The 23,678-nt window shown below is 44.7% G+C and overlaps 1 protein-coding gene and 1 long non-coding RNA gene across 5 annotated transcripts in view; one reads left to right on the plus strand and one right to left on the minus strand.

The window, feature by feature from the left end:
- Positions 1-23,678, minus strand: part of Tnpo1 (transportin 1) — a 124,526-nt gene that overhangs the window by 87,301 nt on the left and 13,547 nt on the right. For 2 of the 4 annotated variants that reach the window (NM_001399431.1, XM_087621440.1), the window contains 1 exon segment: positions 5,185-5,277. The exons of 1 other annotated variant lie outside the window; for it this stretch is intronic. In NM_001399431.1, coding sequence (NP_001386360.1) covers positions 5,185-5,199 — 15 coding nt within the window. In that variant the 5' untranslated portion in view covers positions 5,200-5,277. 4 annotated transcript variants of the gene reach the window in all.
- Eif5bl (eukaryotic translation initiation factor 5B like) lies at positions 5,270-7,806 on the plus strand. The gene is made up of 3 exons (NR_185089.1): positions 5,270-5,600; positions 5,890-5,946; positions 7,675-7,806. It is a non-coding gene; the product is annotated as a eukaryotic translation initiation factor 5B like (long non-coding RNA).

Below are 23,678 nucleotides of genomic sequence, written 5' to 3' on the forward strand. Positions count from 1 at the left end.
TGTGAATTAAAATACTTGAGGCAAATCTGACCACACCAGTTAGTGTCCTCACTGTGTGAAACTGCTCTGCACTACAATGACAAGGCTAGAATGAGCCAGAGTAGGAAATATCTATAATCTACCGTGTATAGCAAAAAGCACGGAACTGACCTATGCCATACAGGTAGGACCCTGCGCTGCTCAGTGGACTAAGAGACAGTTGGTGCTTATTCACGCATCCTCAGGGGGAGGGGCCTTCTATCTCCCAACGCTCTACCCACGCTCTACTCTACTCATGGACTCTACCCAGTCCTCCCTGGGCTTGGCGTCAAACCTGTCTGTCACCCTCTCACTGTGCTTCCGGCATCCGCTGCTCACATCTCTCCACAGCCACATGCAACAGCCAGTCCTAGAACCGAGCAGCCTCCAAGACCTTCCTGCTTTAACTTACTGACTTCTGCAAACCGCTTTAGTTTATTAAATACTGGTGTGTGCATGTGTCCGCGTGAGTATCCAGAGGACACCCCTGTGTGTCAGTGCCTCACTGCTGAGTATGCCAGGCTAACTGGCCTGCGAGCTTCTGCAGAGTCTCATGTTTCCGCCTCCCACCTCTGTAGGAGAAGCGGTGACCCGTGTTCTAGGATCCAAGCTTGCTCACGTTCATGGCAAGCACCTGACCTATGGAGCCACCTCCCCAGCTCACATAGTTTTCAAAAATGTTAATTCCTAATGGAACACAAAGGGAAGTGGCTCTGTAACTCTGTTCATTTTTAATGCTGTGATTGTCACCATCTAGTTAAGCGTTTGTTTGCAGAAATACAACAATAGTTTGGGACATTCAATTATTTCTCTCCTAGAATTTTTTTTGTTAGTAAAGACAAAAGTGATAGGAAGGCGCTGTGTCCTTTCTGAGATAAGCAGGCATGACTAGGGGTGCAATGTCACTATTTCATCGCTGTTTCAGTCAGCTGTAAAATGCAGCCCACCTGCATGTGTAGGGTTTGCTTGCCTTCTGTTTTCGGCATGAAATCATCTATTCTTTTATGTTAAACAGCTCCAGTCTTCTTGGTTTGTTTCCCATTAAGACTTTCATTTATTTCACCAGTAATGGGCTTCATCAAGTGTGTTTTTCAATTCAATTACTTAATGGGCCTTTAAACTTCTCTTAGTCACTAAATTTAATCAAATTTGTGATTTCTTTGGTTTTTCCCTTTCCCATTTGTTGTACAACATTAATAAGAATGCTGAGTCCACATATTCTTGCTGCATTCATTTTAGAATCCAGATCTCTCTCTCTCTCTCCCTCCTTCCCTCTCTCCCTCTCTCCATCTATCTATCTCTCTCTCTATCTCTCTCTCTATCTATCTATCTGTCTATCTATCTATCCACACACACACAATTATATTTTCTCCAGGTAAAGAATATTTTTTTTTATTTTCTAAAATGTGAAAAGTTATATTTGAACAGTGTGGTCTATAGGCTACAGGTAGTTAGAAATAGAACATTTTGAAATTTTTTCTTACATAGAAATGTACAATAATGTCTTTTATTTAGACAGACCTAGATTCAGAGTCAGGCTTGCACACCCAGCCCTTGTGCAAATTGCATCTCCACCTTTTTCCATCAATTAAAGGAAAATAATTTCCATCTATAGCACAGGACTGATGATGAGAATTCCGTATAAGAAATGATATATACCAGCTAGATGACCACAGGTAACTCCTGGCACACTACAATGGAGTACTAATTCAGTCCTTCTTCCCTTGTCTCCCATCAGTAGGGCATTGATATTATGCAGCTTAAGCAAGCCTAGGGTAGAAGTGAACATCTCAGCACGGGGATGCTGGCAGCAGCAGGACAGAACCTGAGCAACAGAGAAGCAGCCTAACGGTAAAGGCTTGTAAGCATATGCTAAAGCAAGAGCATTAAGATTTCAGGGTTGCCTGGACTAGAGTGAGTTCCAGGCCAGCGTTCATAACTTAGTCCTTTCTCAACATGTATAGCGGACATGGAGTTATGAGTTCAATCTCCACCACTGCTCACACTGACAGTAACAGCAAGGAAGATCAAACCACGACCAAGAGCAGAGCATGGTGGCCCACACCATCAATCCCAGCACGCAGGAGGCAGAGGCAGGCAGACCTCTGTGAGACTGAAGCCAGCCTGGTCTACTTATGATGTTCCCACACAGCCAGGGCTATGTAGAGGGACCCTGTCTCAAAACACAAACCACCACAAGAAATAAGCGTGCTGTAAGCAAAAGCAGCCTGACAATATGAATTCAGAAACGTGGATGATGCCTAGCATCTGAATGAAACATCTAAAATGCAGCTATTGTCCTATGCACAAAGATGTTCAGTTGTGTTTCTTATGTAACTGTAAAAACAACTAAAAACTCTTTAATGAGGAGAAATTCACAAACATCACATAGTCATAAAAACAAACACTATAACTAGCTAAAGAAAAAGCTGTACCATGTATCTTTTTAAAAAAGCAGAAAATTACTTATGCAATAAAATCTCAACTGTGTAAATATACATATTTGAAGGAAACACACTGAAGAAGGGCTTGCAGTAATTACTGTACCATCTTGAAATTGGCAATTTTAAGTTTACTTCTTATAGTTTTAAAATTATCAACAATGAAAATGACAATGACGAGAACATTAGTGATTTGTGGAGCATTCACTCCATGTAGGCCCAGTTCTGAGAGCTTATCATGTGAACTCATTTAGTTCTCAGAATACTACTAACTTGCTTCACATTACACTGACAATTACAAAGGGCCTAGCTGAGACTGCCCATTATCATAAAGTCATTAGAACAGCACCTATGACTCAAGCTCGTCACACCAAGAGCCACCAGTCTCCTTTGCAAACTGAGTTTAAACAGTTCCACTGTCACTGACTGCCTTTTGGAAACAAGATGTGGCCATCATTCTTGTATACATTTTATCTCAGAAAAATTTGAAGACAGACATATGTGGTGCAAGCTTTTAAACCCAGCACTGGGAGGTTGAAGGAGGAGTATTGGTTCTTCATGGATTTGAGTCCAACCTGGTCTACAAAGTGAGTTCCAAGCCAACCAAACTATACAGTGAGCCCTTGTCTCAAAAAAAGTTTAAGACAAATTTCCATCCTCATTTCCTGTTTTGATAGTTTGAGCATGAAGATGCTTGAAAGCTAATATTTTTACTCATGACACCAACTGACAGTACTTCTAAGAACACTACCTAGAAGTGTCAGAACCACTCGAGCACTGAGTACCTCCCTTCACTAACCTCTACCTGCCTAACCTCGATCCACACACTCTCACAGACTTCTGTCCAACAGTGAACTCACCCCTCTAACCTGCTACAGCCTTACTAACACTAGCCAAGCAGGACCTTGTGAGAGATTTCACCCCAACCCTTCCTTTTTGAAGGGGCACCATCCCACATGGTTTTGAAAACATCACCAGTTACACTCTAGCTCAGCTCTCTCAATCTCTTTGGCAGTTGGGGGAAAGGTGGGGGAGTGAGAGGAGGGCCAAATCTTTGGCATCATATACCACATTCCTTTCTTTCTTTCCTGTTTTGTTTGCTTTTGGAGACAGGGTTTCTTAGTTGTAGCCCTGGCTGTCCTTGAACTCAGAGACCTGCCTGCCTCTGCCTCCCTGGGGCAGGGATTATACCTGGCAAAGAAAGGCAGCCAGTCCCCACTGCTGCTGCCTTCTTCCCTCCTGTTTACATCAGTTAAATTTACTTCACTTTAACAAAATCTAAGTAGAGAAAATTAGTCATGAAAACAATGACTGTAACAAATATTGATACTGGAAATAGTCACAGCTAGGATATTTGTTTTTAGACAAAATTCTATTCTGTTCACACTATGTAACGGCAAAAAGGCTTTTAGAAATAGAGGGAGAAATACAAAAATATTTTCTATAGGTCTTTCAGTGGGAGGAATTCAGTACTTCCTGGCCAGGGCATGATGGAAAAGCACGGGAAGGCTAACGGAGTCTCTCTTCAGAAAGGGAAAACGGAACACCCATATTGCAACAGGCGTACACGGACTCAAATAAAAGCCGTATTGCCAAACCACTATTCACCCACACATTGCAAGTGTCGAGGGTTTTAAAAGAAATCTGCCGCCTCTAAACTAGTATTTTTCCTTTGCCGCTACAAGTTTCCACATAGAGCATTCATTCTCTAGAACAACCAGGATGCAAGGTTGAGGAGCAGTAAAAAGCATGATTTCTCCCAAAATACAAACCGTATACACTACTTACTTCATTAAGCGCACTTTCTCACCACACTTAAGTGAAAGTTTCGATAGGGAGACTCAAAAACCCAGCAGTTACATCTGAACCGGCACACTGCAGACAGGTCAGTTTCAAATACTGATTTCACTCAATAGTTTGCATTTAAGAGTGGTCTTTGGGGGTGAGGGGGGAGGCACTGCTTACGTACTCATTGAAGCCATCACTGTTTTAGAGCAGGACATACTAAGCTTCTTAATACAATCTCCCCAATTAGTGGACAGCCTCTAACTTCGTTTCTACAGTTACAGCAGCTGATTTGCGACTGGCACAACAAAGTGAAACTGTCAACAATCCCTGCAAAACCCACGTGACTTAAAAAAAATTAAACACCGCGAGATCACTTCTAAGAGGAAGAAAGGCTTTCTAAAACCAGTTTGATTGTGGTGGCGGGTCTGTTTCTCGGCAGCCGTTCCCGGTGGCGTGGGCGGATAGGACAGAGGCAGACGTGCAAAACCCACAGACCTAAACAAAACCCATAGTTACAAACATTCAAATTATGTTCACAGGTCGCGAGGCCAGAGGGCCCTCAGGAGAGACGGAGCAGCTGGCTGCAGAAACCAGAGTGTGCGAGGCTCCGGGACAAAGACGGGCGACCTCGGGCCCTCGCACCGTGCGGCCTGACAGGCAACGCAGCAGCTCGCCCCGCCAGCCGCCGGCCTCCCCGCCGCCCCAGGACCGACCTCCCGCCCCCGGGACATCGCTTGTCCCGTCCGGGTCCCGCAGGGTGCCCGGGACGGCAGCTGTTGGGCTTAGAACCGCGCCGTCGCCGGCGGGCTCCAAACGGCCAGGCCGGGTCCGAGAGGGCGGACAGCCGAGCGTGGTGCCCTCCGCACGGCGGCCGGTCGGAGCTCGCTCGGCCGCTTCCGCCTCTCTGCCCCGACCACGCACCCACACGCCAACCTACCCGGTCCCACACCATCCCAGAGGCCTCCGGCGCTCGGGCCTTTCTGCCGAAGCGGCGCTGCCTCCCGTCCGGGGCCTGAAATGGCTGCGGAACAAAGAGAATCCGGGCTCGGGCGAGCGCCGGTCCGATTGGCCGGGGGGCGGAGCCCGGCGCGGGAATCTTCGGCGGCGGTCGCCTTGGCAACGAAGACGGGGCTGGGAAAACTGCGGCCTGGGCCTGCGGGCCTGCGTCGGGTGGCGCCCAGCAGCGGTTTTCCCAAGCGGGGTCCCGGGGTCGAGGCTTCGGCTTCGGCCCCGCGCCCTCCTCACACGCTCTCGCGCCCGCTGCAGCCCCCACAACCCAGCCTGGGGTTCAATCGCAGCCGGCGCTGCCCCGCCCTTGAGTGGGAACGCCCAGATTCAAGGCCCTTCCGGCAGGTGACGTGCCCGGACCTTGTTTTCCCCGGGGACCGCCGAGCCCAGAGCCTTGCGACACCCAATAGGCCGCTCGAACTGTTACTGCTTCCCTGGCACAAGGCCGACGGGTGTGGGCGGACGGCTGCCCGCTTGTAACACGCGGGGTGAAATGTGCTGATGTAGCGCGAAACTACTATCTATAAACCAAACGACCTGATTTAGAAAATTAGCTTTACTTCTCTAGGTATGTTTCTAATATAAAGCTGGTTCCTTGAACTTGGAAATACTAAGCTCCTCTCTCCTTGTACAGCCACCAAGAGAGAAGAAGTACTGTAATTTCAAGCTGAAAATGTTTTAAATGGGAGAGGTAGGCACTTTTCTTTTTCTTTTTTTTTTTTTTTCTCGGAGCTGGGGATCGAACCCAGGGCCTTGCGCTTCCTAGGCAAGCGCTCTACCACTGAGCTAAATCCCCAACCCCCCTAATTCTCGAAAATGCCAAATATTTACAACTTATTTATTAAGACGGTTAAAGTCTTCACTTGTAGTATATTTTAGTGTTACAATTAGTTTAACTCAAAGTTTGAGATTAGAATACGGTTTTTAGGGGCTGGGGATTTAGCTCAGTGGTAGAGCGCTTACCTAGGAAGCGCAAGGCCCTGGGTTCGGTCCCCAGATCCGAAAAAAAAAGAACCAAAAAAAAATATATATATATATATGGTTTTTATCATCAGAAAGTTGAACATTGAAAGGGAACATATTTAAAATAACTAAAATATGGCCGGGCATGGTGGCCCACACTTTCAGCCCCATCACTCCAGAGGCAGAGGCAGGCAGAATGCTAAGTTCCTGGCCAGCCCGGTCTACAGAGGGAGTTCCAGGACAGCCAGGGCTACACAGAGAAACTCTGTCTCTATAGAATAAACTAAACATTTTAAATGTTGATTTAATAGAAGTTGGATAGAGTAGTGTTCTTGGAAAGGAATTTTCTAAGAAGGAATATATATTCCTAAGAAAAACAATTTAATATAAACCTTCCTCCAGAGCAGTTTGGTGGGTCTGCAAGAAAATTTACTGCAAGGAAAATGTAAACAGGTCTTATTTTTATACTTAAAAGATTTCGTTGTAGAGTAGAGGCTTGTATAAGTCAGAGGACTGTGGTAACTGAATTTTACATTGCTGGAGACTTAAAAAATAAAATAGCATTAAAATCTATGAGGGGCTGGGAAAATGGTTCAGGGCAACAACTCTTGTTTTACAGAGTACTTGGGTTTTATTCTTGAAACCAGGAAGTATATCATAACTGTTCTTAATTCCAGTTTCAGGAGTCCAATGCCCTCTGCTGACCTCCTCAGGGACCAGGCATACCCATGGTGTACATGTCAGCAAAACACTCTCATGCATAAAATAAATAAAATTAATCTGAAAGATTACCAATTAATGGTAATTATAGGACCTACCAAGTAATTAATATTAATTCATCTAAATAATACTTTGGGAATAAGTGAAGTTAATTGGAAGGAGGAAGGACTGAATATTAATTGGTATTATGTAAAAGAATTTATTCGGGGGTTGGGGATTTAGCTCAGTGGTAGAGTGCTTGGCTAGCAAGCACAAGGCCCTGGGTTTGGTCCCCAGCTCCGGAAAAAAAAAAAAAAAAAGAATTTATTCCCTGGAATTCTTTTTAAAGAAAAAATCCTTGGTTATCAGATGTTATAAAGTTGAGATGGGGATGGAGAGATGGCTCAGTGGTTAAAAACACTGACTGCTCTTCCAGAGGTCCTGAGTTCAATTCTCAGCAACCACATGGTGGCTCACAACCATCTGTAATGGGATGTGATGTCCTCTTCTGGTGTGAATGAAGACAGTGTACTCACATACATAAAATAAATCTTTTTAAAAAATTGGGATGAGGTAGTCCAAGAATCTATTCTTTCATTATGTTGAAATGAGAATGCTATACAGTGATTCTGGGTAGAGAGGCTTATAAGTGGTTTTCGTCTCTATCTAACCTTAAGTTAAAAATGTGTTTTAAACAGTAGCTCTTACTCATCTTAAGGCATATCTCCAAAACTTATTTAATTTTGCTTTTCATCAGTGCATACGATACTGGCCACCCAGTGATGTCTTCTCTTTACATTTCACGACGTGAGACTCTGCAGAATCGTTGGCATTTTTCAGTGACATATTTTGAAATTTAAGATGGTAAATAAACTTGTTTTTAACCATACAGCCTTTCTATTCTTTAATTAGAACCTCTATTATTTCTCAAGTGACAAAGTTGACAAAAATAAGAACATGAAGGTTAGAAAATGGCACAGCAGTGAGAGAGTAGACACTTGGGAAAGGAAAGTTGTTTACCCTGTATGTTGGTTTCTATGTGCTTAGCGCAGGAAGTGGCACTATTAGGAGGTGTGGCCCTATTGGAGTAGGTGTGTCACTGTGGGCATGGGCTTAAGACCCTCACCCTAGCTGACTAGAAATCAGTCTTTTTTTTTCTTTTTTTTTTTTCGGAGCTGGGGACCGAACCCAGGGCCTTGCGCTTGCTAGGCAAGCGCTCTACCACTGAGCTAAATCCCCAACCCCTGAAATCAGTCTTCTCCTAGCAGCCTTCAGATGAAGATGTAGACCTCTCAGCTCCTCCTGCCTTGATGATAATGGACTGAACCTCTGAACCTGTAAGCCAGCCCCAACTAAATGTTGTTTTTAATAAGACTTGCTTTGGTCATGGTGTCTGCTCACAGCAGTGAAACCCTAAGTAAGACACCCTGTCAGATGCAGCATCAGCAAAGCAAGTGTAAAGCTCTGGGTCCCAGGACCTGCCTCCAGACACCGGCTTCACCCTCCAGCCTGTTCTCGGTTCTGCCTCTCTGAGCTTCATGTTCTCTGTCTTAGAGAGGACACAGATGTAAGGACTTCAACATCAGAAGCTAGGTGTGACCGTGCAATAGAAAAAAGTATTGCTAGACATTAATAAATGTAAAAGAACATGTTCACCCATGAGGGAAATGACTTGGAAAAAGTAGATGTGGAAGTCCAAAATCGGCAATTAGTAGGCAATTATTACTAATACTTTTAATTATTTTAGTAATAATTTATTATTAATAGTTGATAGTTTTTATTAATTGTTAGTAATAAATAATTACTAATGCCATATAGAAGCCTGTAAGATATACCTAGAGTAGTATCTGAGGTAGGTGATCTTTAGACTCCTTCTGGGAATCATTGCTCAGTTGTACCTCTAGAAAGACACTGTTGTCTTACCCTCCAACCTTTTCCCCTTCTTTTTTTTCTTTTTTCTTTTTTTTTTTTTTGGAGCTGGGGACCGAACCCAGGGCCTTGCGCTTGCTAGGCAAGCGCTCCACTACTGAGCTAAATCCCCAACACCCTTTTCCCCTTCTTAACTCTTGATTCTGTTTAGCACTGGACACTTTAAGGAACTGTCTTCTGCTTTGAAACATCTCCAGATTAACACTAAGGACCATCTTTTTAAAGTACTGATTTAGAAGAACTTAAATGCTGAAGGGACAGTTATAGTACATTCAGAAATGTGTAAATAATCTACAGGCATTTCTTACTTAAAGCAAACCCTTATATAAGGCTTTTTATAAAATGATAAATTAAGAAGTTATTTTTAACTGGGAAAGGATTAACTTCAAAGTTCCTTGAGCTATTAATAACTCCTAGTAATTAAAATATAATTCTATTTATAGAAAGGGCCTACGTGCGCTCCTGCTTCTGGGAAGGTGCAGAAGACACACTGTTCACGGTTCTCAGCACACCTGAAGTCCCACACATTACATAGAAAACAAACAGAGGAAGAGGCTCTGGCAGGAAGCAAATAGACAAGCAGGAGTCCTGGGGCTCGAGGGATGGCATGAAGATGAATTCCCTGGGTTTCCTTTGGCCTCATATATCTCGCACTTGAAACTGAACCTAGAAGTACCAGTGGCCCGACCAAAGCACAAAACAACAAAATGTCCCATCAAAACACTTCTCTCTCTAGCTAAAGGGGCAGCATAGAATACAGAAAGCTTTCAGACAAGAACTGGTTAAATCAGCAAAAATCAAAGAAAATTATGATATGTCCCACCCCACTGTCATGTCAACAGAGACTTAGCAGGGGAAGAATCTAGATTTCTACTTAGAGTAAGGTAGCTCCTCCCTCCTTGGACTTCTCTACCAAACTGGCCTTGTAGGTAGCACCTCCTCCTACCCCCCTACCCTACTCATCTTGCTAGCACCCACTCAGAGAAAGTCAGCTAAAAGAGAGGACTTTAAAGTATCTTAAATCTTGAAGCACCACACTTCAAACATCATTGATTCAGCAGGAAAATATCAAGAACTAAGATCTCGAGCCGTGTGGAATAGGAGGAGGGGAAGACATAGATGACAAACCGAGAATACAGAGGTGGCGCCGGCGAGTTGACTCAACAGTTAAGAGCTCTGCCTGCGTTTGCAGAGAACCCAGGTTTGATCCCCGGCCCCAACATGATGGATCACAACTGCCTATAATTTTAGTTCCAGATCCGACCTCCCAGTTCTGACCTCCATGGGCAGCAAGCATATAGGTGGTACACAGACAGACAGACAGACAGACAGACAGACAGACAGACAGAACACAAACAAAGCAAGTAGATCTATCTAAAAAAACAACAAAAACAAAAATGATACAGTGATGTAAGAACTATCTAACTGAGGACAGGGCAGGGTGGCCCACTTTCATCCCAGCACTCGAGAGACAGGCAGATGCATCTCCGTGAGTTCCAGGCCAGTCAAGGTCACCTAGTCAGAAATGTTTTAGAGCTGAAAAATAAATATCATAATCATATGAAAACATAGAGATAAATTCAACTATGAGGATAGACAGTGGGGGGAAACCCAAAGACCTTATTTAGACCTTACTCTTAAGGATGGTTCTTAAATGCTTTAACGTCTGTCTTAAGAGTTTTACTACTATGAACAGACACCATGACCAAGGCAAGTATTATAAAGGACAACATTTCATTGGGGCTGGCTTACAGGTTCAGAGGTTCAGTCCAGTTATCATCAAGGTGAGAGCATGGCAGCATCCAGGCAGGCATGGTGCAGGAGGAGCTGAGAGTTATACATCTTCATCTGAAGGCTGCTAGCAGAATACTGGCTTCCAGGCAGCTAGGACTAGGGTATTAAAGCCCATTCCAACTGTGGCACATCTACTCCAACAAGGCCACACCTCCAAATAATGCCATTCTCTGGACCAAACATACAATCCATCACAACCTCCCTTCTAGCCCACTATCCACCAGAGGTAGTGGGAAAGAAAGGATGCAGGGAAGTGGACTGTTTAGAAATGGTTCTCTGGAGTAGTTGTCAGAACATCAGTAGTTCAGTTCACAGGTCAGCGAGGGCAGCTCCATTCACTCCCAAGCACTTCAGGGATATACTAGCAGTCCAGTTAGAGGATGGTGAACACAAATCAGCAATGGTGGCATGACCTAGCAGAGACAGCCAGGCCTCAGCAGGAGGGACTAGAGCCAACAGGAATGCCAGGAAAAGTTCTTGGCTGGTGCCTTTCTCAGCAAAGCAAAGGTCATGGAAGATGTGAGATCCAAGCATTACACAGCTGGCTCTACCAGCAACTCTCCTTTTTATCCTTCCTCCAAACATCACATGTCCTCCATTGGTCTTGCCTCAGCATGTGAGTTCGTCTCAGCTGACATCACTCTGCCAGTCAGCCTAAGTCTGAGGAAGCAGCAAGAAACTGAAAGACACAGCACGCCACCTGAAGTTTTTTGGTGTGTTTCTCTTCATGGAGTCCTGACAAATGAAGGTCAACTACGCAATGTAAGGCAGACCAATACATGCATGTTGTTAGCAAAGAATCCTTCATCACACATGTCGTGTGTAATTTTAAAAACATGCTAGCTCTACCCGAGCTCCCTCAACCAGCTCCACGAGGTCACCAACCACTGCCCCAGTCATATCCTTTCTTCTGCCCACCTTAGTCTCCTCAGATGGGAAACACCAGACATGCTTAATGCTTTTAAAACTAGCCAGATAACTCAATGGCTGGACAAAGAATAAATACCTTGCTTCATCCTCCTTGACCTTCGCCCACCGAGGAGACTACAAACTAGGGGCTCTGATACCTACATGTCTGAAACTTCTCTGCTCCACCGCCTGCTCTGAATCTCAATCTCTCTGTCTCCCTCTTCCTGTGGGGCCCGGAAACCCCAGCGTTCTCTTTGCCCAGCAATTAGCTTCTGCCTCTCTTATTGAGGCAATCATAAACCAGTTAGGGAACCAGATTTTATCATCAGCTGCTCCCCCTACATGCCCTTCTCGCGCTTGCTTTAGCAGAAATTCCTTTTACCTCTGTCTGCTTCAGCCAAACATTATTTCACGAGTCCGCCTCAGCCTTTCACACCTGACTCTGCTCAGGAAAACACTCCTTCACCTGTTTGCCCCAGCAAAACACCATCCGACAACTGACTCTCCAAAGAGCCCTTAAGTTTCCACTTCAGAATGGTGTCACAGAACTGGGTGACCATAGGAAATGGTCAGATAGTGGAATCGTCGGACATCAGGCAGGAATAAAGAAAGGTTGAGGATAAAAAAAAAAAATTCTAAGAATAGCAGGAAGTATCGAGGTCTGTCAACAGATATAAACTGGTGATTGTAGAAGCTGAGGACGTGTGAACAAAGGTGTCAGCATCATTAATGGAGCTCATGCAGCTTCCTAAAAGCACAGTGCTGTTGCAGCTGTGCTTTAAACATAGGCCATGAAGTTCAACTGGTTCTTTGTATATCACACTGCATTTGCAAAGTAACCCAAAGTTATTGCTGACATGCTATTTGATTTTCTTTTTTTTTTTTTTTTTTTTCCTGAGACGGAGTTTCTCTTTGTATCCCTGGCTGTCCTGGAACTACCTCTGTAGAAGGCTCTGGCCTTGAGCTCCCAGAGATACGCCTCCCTGTCTCCGTTACTGCCCAGAATGGGCATTCTTAGAAGAGAGAATGAAGTAAATTTTGACCTTAAGAGAGGAATTCTTAGGCATGACTCCCAAACACCTCCAAAAAAAGTTCATAAAAAACAGAACAAAAGAAAATAAGTGGTCTTCATCGCAATTAAAGTCGTCATGCTTCAGGGCTACAGGTGGTGGTGCACACCTTTAATCTTAGAATTTGGAAGGCAGAGACTTTTGAGGCGCGCTTAACCTATATAGTGAATTCCAGTCCAGCTAAAACCACATATAAGACCTTGTCTCAACACAAACAAAAACATTGGACTTCAAAGGACAACATGTGAGGTCCGATCTAAACCCCTTCTGGGACTCCTTGAATGAATCTCACAGAGGTAGTGATTGATGCAAAAGCAAGAGGAGCTTTATTGATCCGTCACATGCTGGGTCAACTTCCTTCAGAGAGAGATGACCCTGAGCAAACTCTAGTAGGGAGTTATATATCTTCCATATAGGCAGATTTCTAATGATAAGGGCAGAATTTGAACAATGGTAACTAGGCAGTGTACTCTTTGTGGGGCAAAGTGACCTCCAAACTGACTCATGGTCAGTGTATCATTCCGGGACTTTCTGAGGGGGTCGGATGGGGAGTCACAGGTGGCTTTGTTCAACACTTTGGCTTACAGCTGTTCCAGGAACTAAAACTAGCTCTACTCCTCCTGGAAGGGAGAGGTCTTTCTGTGCTCAGAGGTTTGTGGTGGATCTTTCCCACTGGCCTCAGATTGACCCCAACTCTGACTCTTTCAAACATTAACAAAGTTAAGGAGCCATTCGGTGGTGAAGCAATCCTAGCACTATAGGGAAGCAGAGGCAGGCAGATCTCCATGAGTTCAAGGCCAGCCTGATCTACAGAGTGAGTTCTGGGCAGTGATGGAGACAGAGGCAGGCGTATCTCTGTGAGAGAAAGGCCAGAGTCTTCAATAGAGGTAGATCCAGGACAGCCAGGACTACATAGAGAAACCCTGTCTCAGGAAAAAACAAACAGAACTGGAAAGAAGGAAGGAAGGAAGGAAGAAAGGAAGGAAGGAAGGAAGGAAGGAAGGGAAGAAGGGAGGGAGGGAGGGAGAGAGAGGGAAGGAAAGGAAAAGAAAGAAGTGGCCTAGGCTGAAAAGATGGCTCAGAGGACAATGGAGGTAGGATGTGCAGCAGGGAGGACAACCTGAATTCAAATCCTTACAACTCCTGTAAAAAGCTGGGTACAGTGGTGTCCACAGTAACCCTGCAGTCCCTGGCACTCTCTTCTGAGAGCCAGCCAGACCCACAGAGATGGGACGCTCCAGGCTCAGTGAGAGTCTCAGAAAACAAGCTGGAGAGTGAAGGAGGGATATACACAGCCTTGACCACTGGCTTCCACATGCATGTGCAAATACACACACACACACACTCACACACACACACACACACACAACACTACACACACACAACACTACACACACACACTAATAATTTTATACATATGCTTTGGAATGGCAGCTGGAGTAGGTAAGCCAGGTTATAATACTCCCATAAGGGGCTGGGGATTTAGCTCAGTGGTAGAGCGCTTACCTAGGAAGCGCAAGGCCCTGTGTTCGGTCCCCAGCTCTGAAAAAAAGAACCAAAAAAAAAAAATAATACTCCCATAAGTTCCATTATTTCATGAACCTCTCTTTAATTTCGTAAAATCTGATTTTTTAAATTTTATTTTATTTTATTTTTATTTTTTGGGTTTCTTTTTTGTTTGGTTGGTTACTTTGTTTTTTTTATTTTTTTAATATTTTTAAAGATGTGTTTAGTTTAGCTATATGAGTACACCGTCGCTGTCCTCAGACACACCAGAAGAGGGCATCAGATCCCATTCCAGATGGTTGTGAGCCACCGTGTGGTTGCTGGGATTTGAACTCAGGACCTCTGGAAGAGCAGTCAGTGCTCTTAACCGCTGAGCCATCTCCAGCCCTGATTTTTTTTTCTTAATTACAAATATGGGTGAGTTTCAAGGAGAATTAACATCTTGAACTTGTAAACTGCAGCTAATGGAACATTGGCAGTTTAACTATAATTTATAAGTTTCTTTTGGGGGCTGGGGATTTAGCTCAGTGGTAGAGCGCTTACCTAGGAAGCGCAAGGCCCTGGGTTCGGTCCCCAGCTCTGGAAAAAAAAAAAAAAAAGAAAGAAAAGAAAAAAAAATAAGTTTCTTTTGCAATATCAGAACATGTCTTAGGGCTTCTATTCCTACACAAAACATCATGACCAAGAAGCAAGTTGGGGAGGAAGGGGTTTATTCAGCTTACATTTCCCCGTTGCTGTCCATCACCAAAGGAAGTCAGGACTGGAACTCAAGCAGGTCAGGAAGCAGGAACTGATGCAGAGGCCATGGAGGGATGTTTCTTACTGGCTTGCTTCACCTGGCTTGCTCAGCTTGCTTTCTTATAGAACCCAGGATCACCAGCCCAGGGATGGCACCACCCACAAGGGGCTGTGTAGGATAAAGTGGCAGGGACCCACATCTGCTCTGTCAAAGGGCTTGGGCCACTTGTAGAGGCAGGACACAGGAAGTTTACCCCATGCTGCAGGGCAGGTGTTGGGCTGTGAGAAGCCACAGGACACTGCTCCAGGGGTGGGGAAGCCCAGTCTGAGCACTGGACACAGCTGGAGCTGACTCAGGGGTCCCTGGACTGTAAGGAGGCTGGGGCTGTCTAGTTCTCTGGCTTTTGGACATCCAGGTACTTCTGGAAGCCTCAGAATTGCTGAGAATGAAGTGGGGGCCTTTAGGGCTAGATCTATTCCGGGGCCAAGGGGGGAAAAAGGGACGCTCTGGCTGGTCCCAATGGGAGAGTCCTTGGCTTGACTGTGGTAGGCTGTAGGCTTGGGTGGCAGCCGCCACTGTAGATGCAGGGAAGCCTTCTGTGGGAGATTAGGCAGTGGCTCTGTAGGCCAAGGCCTTCTCTATGGCTCCCATGCGTATCCCATGAAAAGAGGCAGTCAATTTTAAGACATTTATTGTCATGATGGAAAGTGACAATGAGCAAAATCGTACTGCACTTCTCAGAGTGGGACTGAGATTAAATACCTTTTGCAGGGAGGCGTGTCTGGGAAGAGGAGCTTCATTGGCTAAGCCTCTAAGCCTTTAGGTACCTCGTTATAGTGGAGATCTGTCTTGAGCCTAAGTGACCTGTGGTCACATCCTCTACTTGTGAATGGGGCTTGAGGGGGCTGCCCTTTACATGACTGATAGTTGCAAATCTATGGAGGGCCACAGGCCAGTGACCGGCCTGGTTTCCTAGGAGTCAGGCAAAACTCCTACCATCCCTTTCAGGATCTCCAGGGTTTAATCAGGAACCAGGATGTCTTTCACTACCCCACAGGACTGGCCCCCAACCCCATCACTAGTTGAGAAAATGCCTTACAGCTGGATCTCATGAAGGCATTCCCTCAACTGATGATCCTTTCTCTTTGATAACTCCAGCTTGTGTCAAGTTGACACACACACACACACACACACAAATTGACCCCTTGTCAACGTGACATACAAGCATCACTATTCAGCATTAACCCTTACTTTCTGAGAGGAGGAGAGGAGCCCTATACTGAGCGACTTCTTCCCCCCCTCCCCCCTCCGGAGCTGGGGACCGAACCCAGGACCTTGCACTTGTTAGGCAAGCGCTCTACCGCTGAGCTAAATCCCCAACCCCCGACCCTTACTTTCTTATTCATCCCCAAGATTTAAATAACTTTAAAAGTTCCACAGTTTTTACAAGTTCTTACATATTAACATTTCAATCCCTTTAAAATATCCAATATCTTTTAAAATTCAAAGTCTTTTTTCAATTCAAAGTTGATTAACTGTGGGCTCCACTAAAATACTTTCTTCCTTCAAGAGGGAAAAATATCAGGGCACAGTCATAATCAAAAGCAAAATCAGACTCTAGCCATCCAATGTCTGGGATCCACCCATGATCTTCTAGGCTCCTCCAAGGGCTTGGGTCACGTCTCCAGCTCTGCCCTTTGTAGCACACACCTTGTTTTCTAGGCTCCAGCTGTCTGTTTTCCACTGCTGCTGCTGCTCTTGGTGGTCACCTCATGGCACTGGCGTCTCCGAAACTCTGCTGTCTTCCGCTGCAACTAGGCTTCACCAATAGCCTCTCATAGGCTCTCTATATGGTGCCAAGCTCAACTCCTTTGCATCATCCTTTGCTTTAGTCCTGGGACATCAGTTGCAACTGAGGCTGCACCTTCACCAATGGCCTTCCACGGCCTCTCACAGTACTGAGCCTCAGCTGCTCTTCATGACCCTTTCATGACTTCAAAACCAGTACCACCAGGGTGACTCTTATACATTACCAAGTCCAGCCACATCACAAGGTGCAACCTTGGCTATCTCTGGAATACAGCCTCTTTGTGCTCTCAGAAAACACTTCCCAGAAGATTTCACCTCAGTCAACTGATTTCTTAGCTCCAGCTGACCAAGCATCAATGGTCTCAGTGATGCAAAGGTTTCGCTTTAGTAGCTCTGGTATCTTGTTAATCACAGCTGATTCTTCAGCCTCAGCTAACCAAACCCACAGAATCTTCACAATCAAAATAGCAATGGCCTTGATAAGAGTCTTTAATCTTCCCTCTGAAATTTCACAAGCCAGGCCTCCATTTCTGAGCTGTTCTCAACATCATCTTCCAAGTTCCTACAACATATGCCAAAGAGCTCTTAACATCCTAATGGCTCTTCTAGCCCAAAGTTCCAAAGTCCTCCCCGAAACATGGTCAGATTGTCACAGGAATACCCCATTATGCTGGTGAATTATCTAGCCAACTGCAGAAAGACATCTGGGGAAGAAATATGTGGATAGATCTCTCCAAATGGGCAAAGGATGTGAAGATACTTGTGTCCCGTGTAAATGTCCACCAAAAGGTGACTTCAGTTGAGGAGGAAGGAGTTCAATAATCAAGCATATAAGATGATCTGTTCTATGGACAGTCAGCCTCTTTCCTCAGCCATCTCTGGCATTGCCCAATGGGCACATGAACAAAGTGGCTTCCACTCACCAAGGCTGGCCTGGCTACAGCTGCTGCTGAATGCCGGATCTGCCAACAGCAGAGACCAACACTAGGCCCAGATATGACACCATTCCACAAGGTGACCAGATAGCAATGTGGTGGCAGGTTGACTACATTGGATCACTTCCTCCATGGAAAGGACAACATTTTGTTCTTACTGGAGTAGATATTTATTCTAGTTATGGAGTTGCCTTTCCTGAACATAATGCTTCTGCCGAAACCACCATCCGTGGACTTACAGAATGCCTTCTCCACCATCATGGTATTCCACACAGTATTGCTTCTGACCAAGGAACTCATTTCACAGCCAGAGAAGTGCGACAGTGGGCCCACGATCATAGAATTCACTGGTCTTACCATCATCCCGAAGCAGCTGATCTGATAGGAAGACAGAATGACCTTTTGAAGACGCAGTTACAGCTCCAATTAGGTGGCAGCAGCATGGGCTGGGGCAAAGTTCTTCAGAAGGCAGCATATGCTTGAATCAGCGTCTGATATATGGTACAGTTTCTCCCATAGCCAGGATCTATGAGTCCAGGAATCAAGGGGTGGAAAAGGGAATAGCTCCACTCATTGTCACTTCTAGTAACCCTCTAGGAAAATGTTTGCTTCCTGTCCCCACAACTCTATCTAGGTTCTGCTGGCCTAGAAGTTTTGGTACCAGAGTGGGGAATGCTCCTACCAGGAGCCACAACAAACATTCCATTGAACTGGAAACTCATACTTCCCCCTGGTCATTTTGGGCTTCTAATGCCCTTAAACCAACAGGCTAAGAAAGGATTAACAGTGTTAAGAGGGGTGATAGATCCAGATTACCATGGGGAACCCACAATGGAGGTAAGAAGGGTTATGTCTGAAGTGCAGGAGGTCCCTTAGGGCATTTCTTAGTACCACCATGTCCTGTGATTGAAGTCAATGGGCAACTACAACAGCCTAATCCAAGCAGGATATCAAAGAACTCGGACCCATGAGGAATGAAAGTATAGGTCATTCCTCCAGGGAAAGATCCAACATCGGCTGAGGAAATACAGAATGGGTAGCAGAGGAAGGCAGTTATAAATAACCAGCCAAGGACATGGAACCAGTTGCAGAAATGAGGATTATAAAGTACTATGAATGCTTCTGTTTTATTTAAATAAAACACATTTGTCTTCCTTCCAATTTCTTTAACATCAATTGGTATTTAAGTTGAGATACTAAAAGAATGTCCCCAAGGGACATTGCCCCGTTGTAAATTCACAAGCGTTTGTGATTACATGAAAAATAGTTATATCATGTTAGGCATATTAATGACCTTGTTATTATTTCATGTGGACATGAGATTTTATTTGTGTCACGTTGACAAGGGATGGACTGTAGTGCCTATTCCTGGTTGTCAACTTGACTGTATCTGGAATGAACTACCATCCAGAATTGGAAGGCTCACCCATGATCCTGATCTTGAGGCTGAGAGATACAAGTTTCTGACCTGCATCTTGAGGCAAAGTGGCTATGAATCCCAGAAGAGTAAAGCCAGGAGATCTCTGAGTTCAAGGTCATCTGGGACAAAGCAAGTCCCAGATCCAGGCGTGGTGGTACACACTTTTAATCTGGGCCACACCTTCTGCTGGAGACCTACACAAGGACCTTAGAAGAAGGAAGACTCTCTTGACTTCGCCTGTCTGCCTTGTAGGATTCATAGGCGCTGCTGACCATTGTTGGGGAGTTGGACTACAGACTGTAGGTCACCAACAAATTCCTTTACTATATAGAGGCTACCCATAAGTTCTGTGACTCTAGAGAACCCTGACTAAGACAGAGCATACCCATAGTTTTGGAAACCCAACTTTTAACGGTGTAAACCATCCATCCACTCTACAATCAATACCATGGGCATTACTTTCATGATACAAAGCTTGGCTGCCAGTTCTTATATAGGAATGCGTGACAGTGCAGCTTTTTATACCTCAACAAAAAGACATTGTTTTAAATCCTATCTTTTGTAAGTCTGGTTTCTAGGACAAGAATTACATAAAATATTATCCCAATTTAGAGGTATCTTTAGAGACCTGTTTTCCTGGGTTAGCTCATGCCACGTGCTGTTGTTCAGAATGAGTCCAACCCTGAGCTACCAGTTTTAAGCCAACTTTCTGTTACCTACGTTACAAACTTTTAATCATCCCCGATATAATTTATAAGCCAATAATCTATAACCAAGACATACAGAACATATTTATACATTTGAAATCAGTCAGAAACAAACATGAAGCGGCTACACACATTTACTTATTTAGACCAGACAAAAATGTCCTTACTTTTTCTAGCTGTAATTTCAAGAGCGGAGCACCTTGTCACCTGCTGAACCCAATAATCGCAGCCGGAGATTTTTGTAGAAGAAACAACCTGTCCAGAGAAGCCAAGAAGCTGCTGACCCCTTTAAGAGAGGCTCCTATAGACAATCAGCTCCTGGCAGGGCTTCTCCAGCTGTGCTCGACTCCAGCTGAGGGTACAGGGTTCCAAAGGCAGATTATCAATTTCTTTTTTTTTAGATTATCAATTTCTGTTTTGTCAATGGAGACTGCCTTTAAAAAAAAAAGAGAGAGAGAGAGTTAAGACTAGATCAAGGGGGGTTGGGGATTTAGCTCAGTGGTAGAGCGCTTGCCTAGGAAGCGCAAGGCCCTGGGTTCGGTCCCCAGCTCTGAAAAAAAAAAGAACCAAAAAAAAAAAAAAAAGACTAGATCAAGGGGTGAACAACCAGCAGATAAAATTTTAACCATTTTTTTAAACATGAAACAGAGCAACAATCAAGCAATGAAACAAAAACACAGATATAAACGGACAGACATGGACAGATTGGCGTGCCGAGGACAGACAATAGACAGAGAGGGAAGAGAACTAGTGTGCCACCAAAGGGACCCAGATGTCCTATGTAAGGGACCCAGTACCAGAACTAAGCATTCCCCAGTGGGAGCCAGAGAGGAGGCCGGTCTCCTGACCTCCTCCTGCCCCTCAGAGAGCTCTGGAACAACTTACATTCATGTTCCTTCTCTTTTGCCAACACAGCTGAAGATAGGCAGGGAGGACAACTTTTCTCAAACCATTCTCTCTCAGGTCTAGGGTCTAAACTATCTCTAGTTAGGGTCCAAAGACTAAAAGCATCTATGAGAATTATCTTCATTATTTTTGCTTCTCTAGATGTTAGCATAACTCTAAACACACACACACACACACACAGAGAGAGAGAGAGAGAGAGAGAGAGAGAGAGAGAGAGAGAGAGAGAGAGAAAGCATTCTACCATTGCCTTGTCCCTTTTTACAGGGTTTATTCACTGCTTGCCCAAATCTTCATTTTCCTTTGTGTGTGCTCCTTTTCCCAGTGTTTTTCACTGCACCCCTAATACTCACGCTCCAACATTGGGGCGTCATCTAACCAAGCCGTTCAGTCAGTCAACAGGGTTTCAAGGGAGGGAGCAAGGACTGAGAAGAAAAAGACAATTTGACAACCTTGTAGCACGACTCCAGCCAGTGTTGAGGCTGAAGTGGGTTTATTGTGTTTCAGTCTGCTTTTATACAGTTCTAAGTACATACAAAGAATAGTCAGTTCTAGGTCAAGGGACAAACAAAATCCCTGTGATATTCAAGGACTTATCAAGATGATCTAGAAGATCTAGGGCCTACTTCCTTGTCTTTGCCCAAAGTCAAATTCCTGCCTGAGCCTACTTCCTTGTCCTAGCCCAGATAGAAGTTGCCCCAAGAGCACTCCACAACAGACTATTATTTGGCCCTAAGAAATGAATAAGGTACTTTTACTAACCTTAAATACGAATGCTGTTATGAGTGAAACCTGAAAAGATGCCACGTAAAGAAAGCCACTTAAAAGGAATCACATGCGGGCTGGAGAGATGGCTCAGTGGTTAAGAGCACTGACTGTTCTTCCAAAGGTCCTGAGTTCAAATCCCAGCAACCACATGGTGGCTTATAACCATCTGTAATAAGATCTGATGCCCTCTTCTGGTGTGTCTGAAGATAGCTACAATGTATATAATAAATAAATAAACCTTAAAAAATAAAGAACATTTAAAAAAAAAGGAATCACATGCTGAATGATCGTACTTATATGAAATGCCTGGCACAGGCAACCGTATAGAGACAGGAGGGGCATTAGTGCTTGCTAAGGGTGTAGGCGGGTTGGTAAAGGAACAAGTAGTGAGCGTAAGGTTTCTTTCTGACGTGGTGAAAGTGTTCTAAAATTAGATAAAAGGTTTCGCAACCCTGTAAATAATACCCAAAGCTTCTGAGCTGTGCATTTTAACAGGCTAGAATTTATGGCATATAGGTTATATCTCAATAAAGCTATTATCTAAAATGAAGCATGCAATCTAAGTAGTATAAATGCAAAGAAACTTGCGCCCAGACCCTGTGTCACTTGTCGGCACCCGCACCGACCTGGTACCGAGAATCGGGCGAAAGCCTACGGGATGAAAGAAGCACACACACACAGGTTTTTCAACTCCTTAAAACTCAGAGGAGCATGCTGTCTGATGGATTGATCCGCATTGCTGGGGTCCGGGACCTCAACAATAGGAAATGCCACCCCCTGTCCAAGGGGAGGCTCAGAGAAAATTACCCCTCTCCTTGTAGCCTTGTCTTCACAACACCACTCCAAGGAGGAATAGGGTTCATAGGCAGGAGGAGCAGTCACTCAACTTTGGAGAATTAAAGGCAAGTATGGAAGGCAGAAGTAAACAGCACCATCCCTTCAGGGGAGAGTCATCTGCATGACAGTTGATTTCAGAAACCCCAGAAGGCACTCCTCATTTTGCAAGTGCAGAGAGGAATTGAGCTCAGGTCCTCTGAAAGAGCAATAAACCCCCTTAACCATTGGGACATCGTTCCAGACCTCTCTCTGTATTCTTATTGATCATTTGCAATCATCTTTTGGAGAAATACCCATACAGATCAAATCCTGGCTTTGCCTCCTGGGGGATACCCATCACTTTGGAAAACCTTGGTTTCCTCATCTGTGCTATGAGACTAGTAATGACACTTACCTGGGGTGGTGAGGGGATTAGACAAGACCGTGCTTGTAAAGTGACGTCACTGTAAATGCCTGCAGTGGTTCTTATGCTTGGAATGAATATGGACAATAAGCTGATGCCGCTTCTAACATTACTAGCAGTAGACGTGGAGGCCTTCTGTTCTTTAGCATCCCTTGTCAAAAATAGTCTTTCTCTAGTTCTTTTCTCATCTATAGACTTATACTTAAAAAAAAAAAATATGCCCCTTTCTATCATTCTCAGGAGACAGGAAATATGCCTAGCAGGTTAAGTCAGAATTTTTGACAGTGACGAACATTATTTCTTCCTTTCCTTTTTATGATGAAAACATATATTTAGAATTAGCTAGCTGGGCTCAGTTTAGAAGATCCTAGTTTTCTTGGCAACATCCAGAGCATCCTAACCAGGAGCCTGTGGAACACAGACCTTCTCTCCCTCAGGCCTTATCAGGGCATCGACTTTGGCCACACTAGTGAGAGTTTCTTCACAGTCTGCTTGAGTTGGGCCATGGTGGGGTATATCCACTGGAGAAGACTGCTCAGACATGGGTTTAAGCCAACAGAAAGTCTTTATTAGTTAGTTGGCCAGTAGCCAAGGTCTGGGTCCTGTTACAGTGTTGGTGGCCTTGACATCCACAGTGAACACAAGTGTACTGTCTTCTTTCTTGACTGACTCAGTGGTCAGGGGAACCTTGTTGATTAGCATAGTGCTCAAGTTTGTTTCTCCTGGGCTCTCTTTCCAAGGTACATGTGCTGTCTCGAGAACTTCAGGCTCTTGGGCCACTGGAAGACCGGTGACATGCAGATTTTCTTCTTGTGTCTGCTAAGCCTCCCAGCACTGCCTTTTTGGTTTCCCAAGCTTTGGCTTCAACTTCCGGAGGGCCTCAATGCTAAGACCAACAAAATAGCTCCACTGGTAAGGGTGCTTGCTGCCCAACCTGACAGCTTGATTCTATTCGCTGGCCAGGAGTGGTGGAAGCAGAGTTTGACCCAATACCCACGAGTTATCCAAGAACACCGACGCACATAGAGACAC

The sequence above is a fragment of the Rattus norvegicus genome, chromosome 2 (assembly GCF_021556685.1).
Source record: "Rattus norvegicus strain SHRSP/BbbUtx chromosome 2, alternate assembly SHRSP_T2T, whole genome shotgun sequence".
In the NCBI taxonomy this organism is placed as follows: Eukaryota; Metazoa; Chordata; class Mammalia; order Rodentia; family Muridae; genus Rattus; species Rattus norvegicus.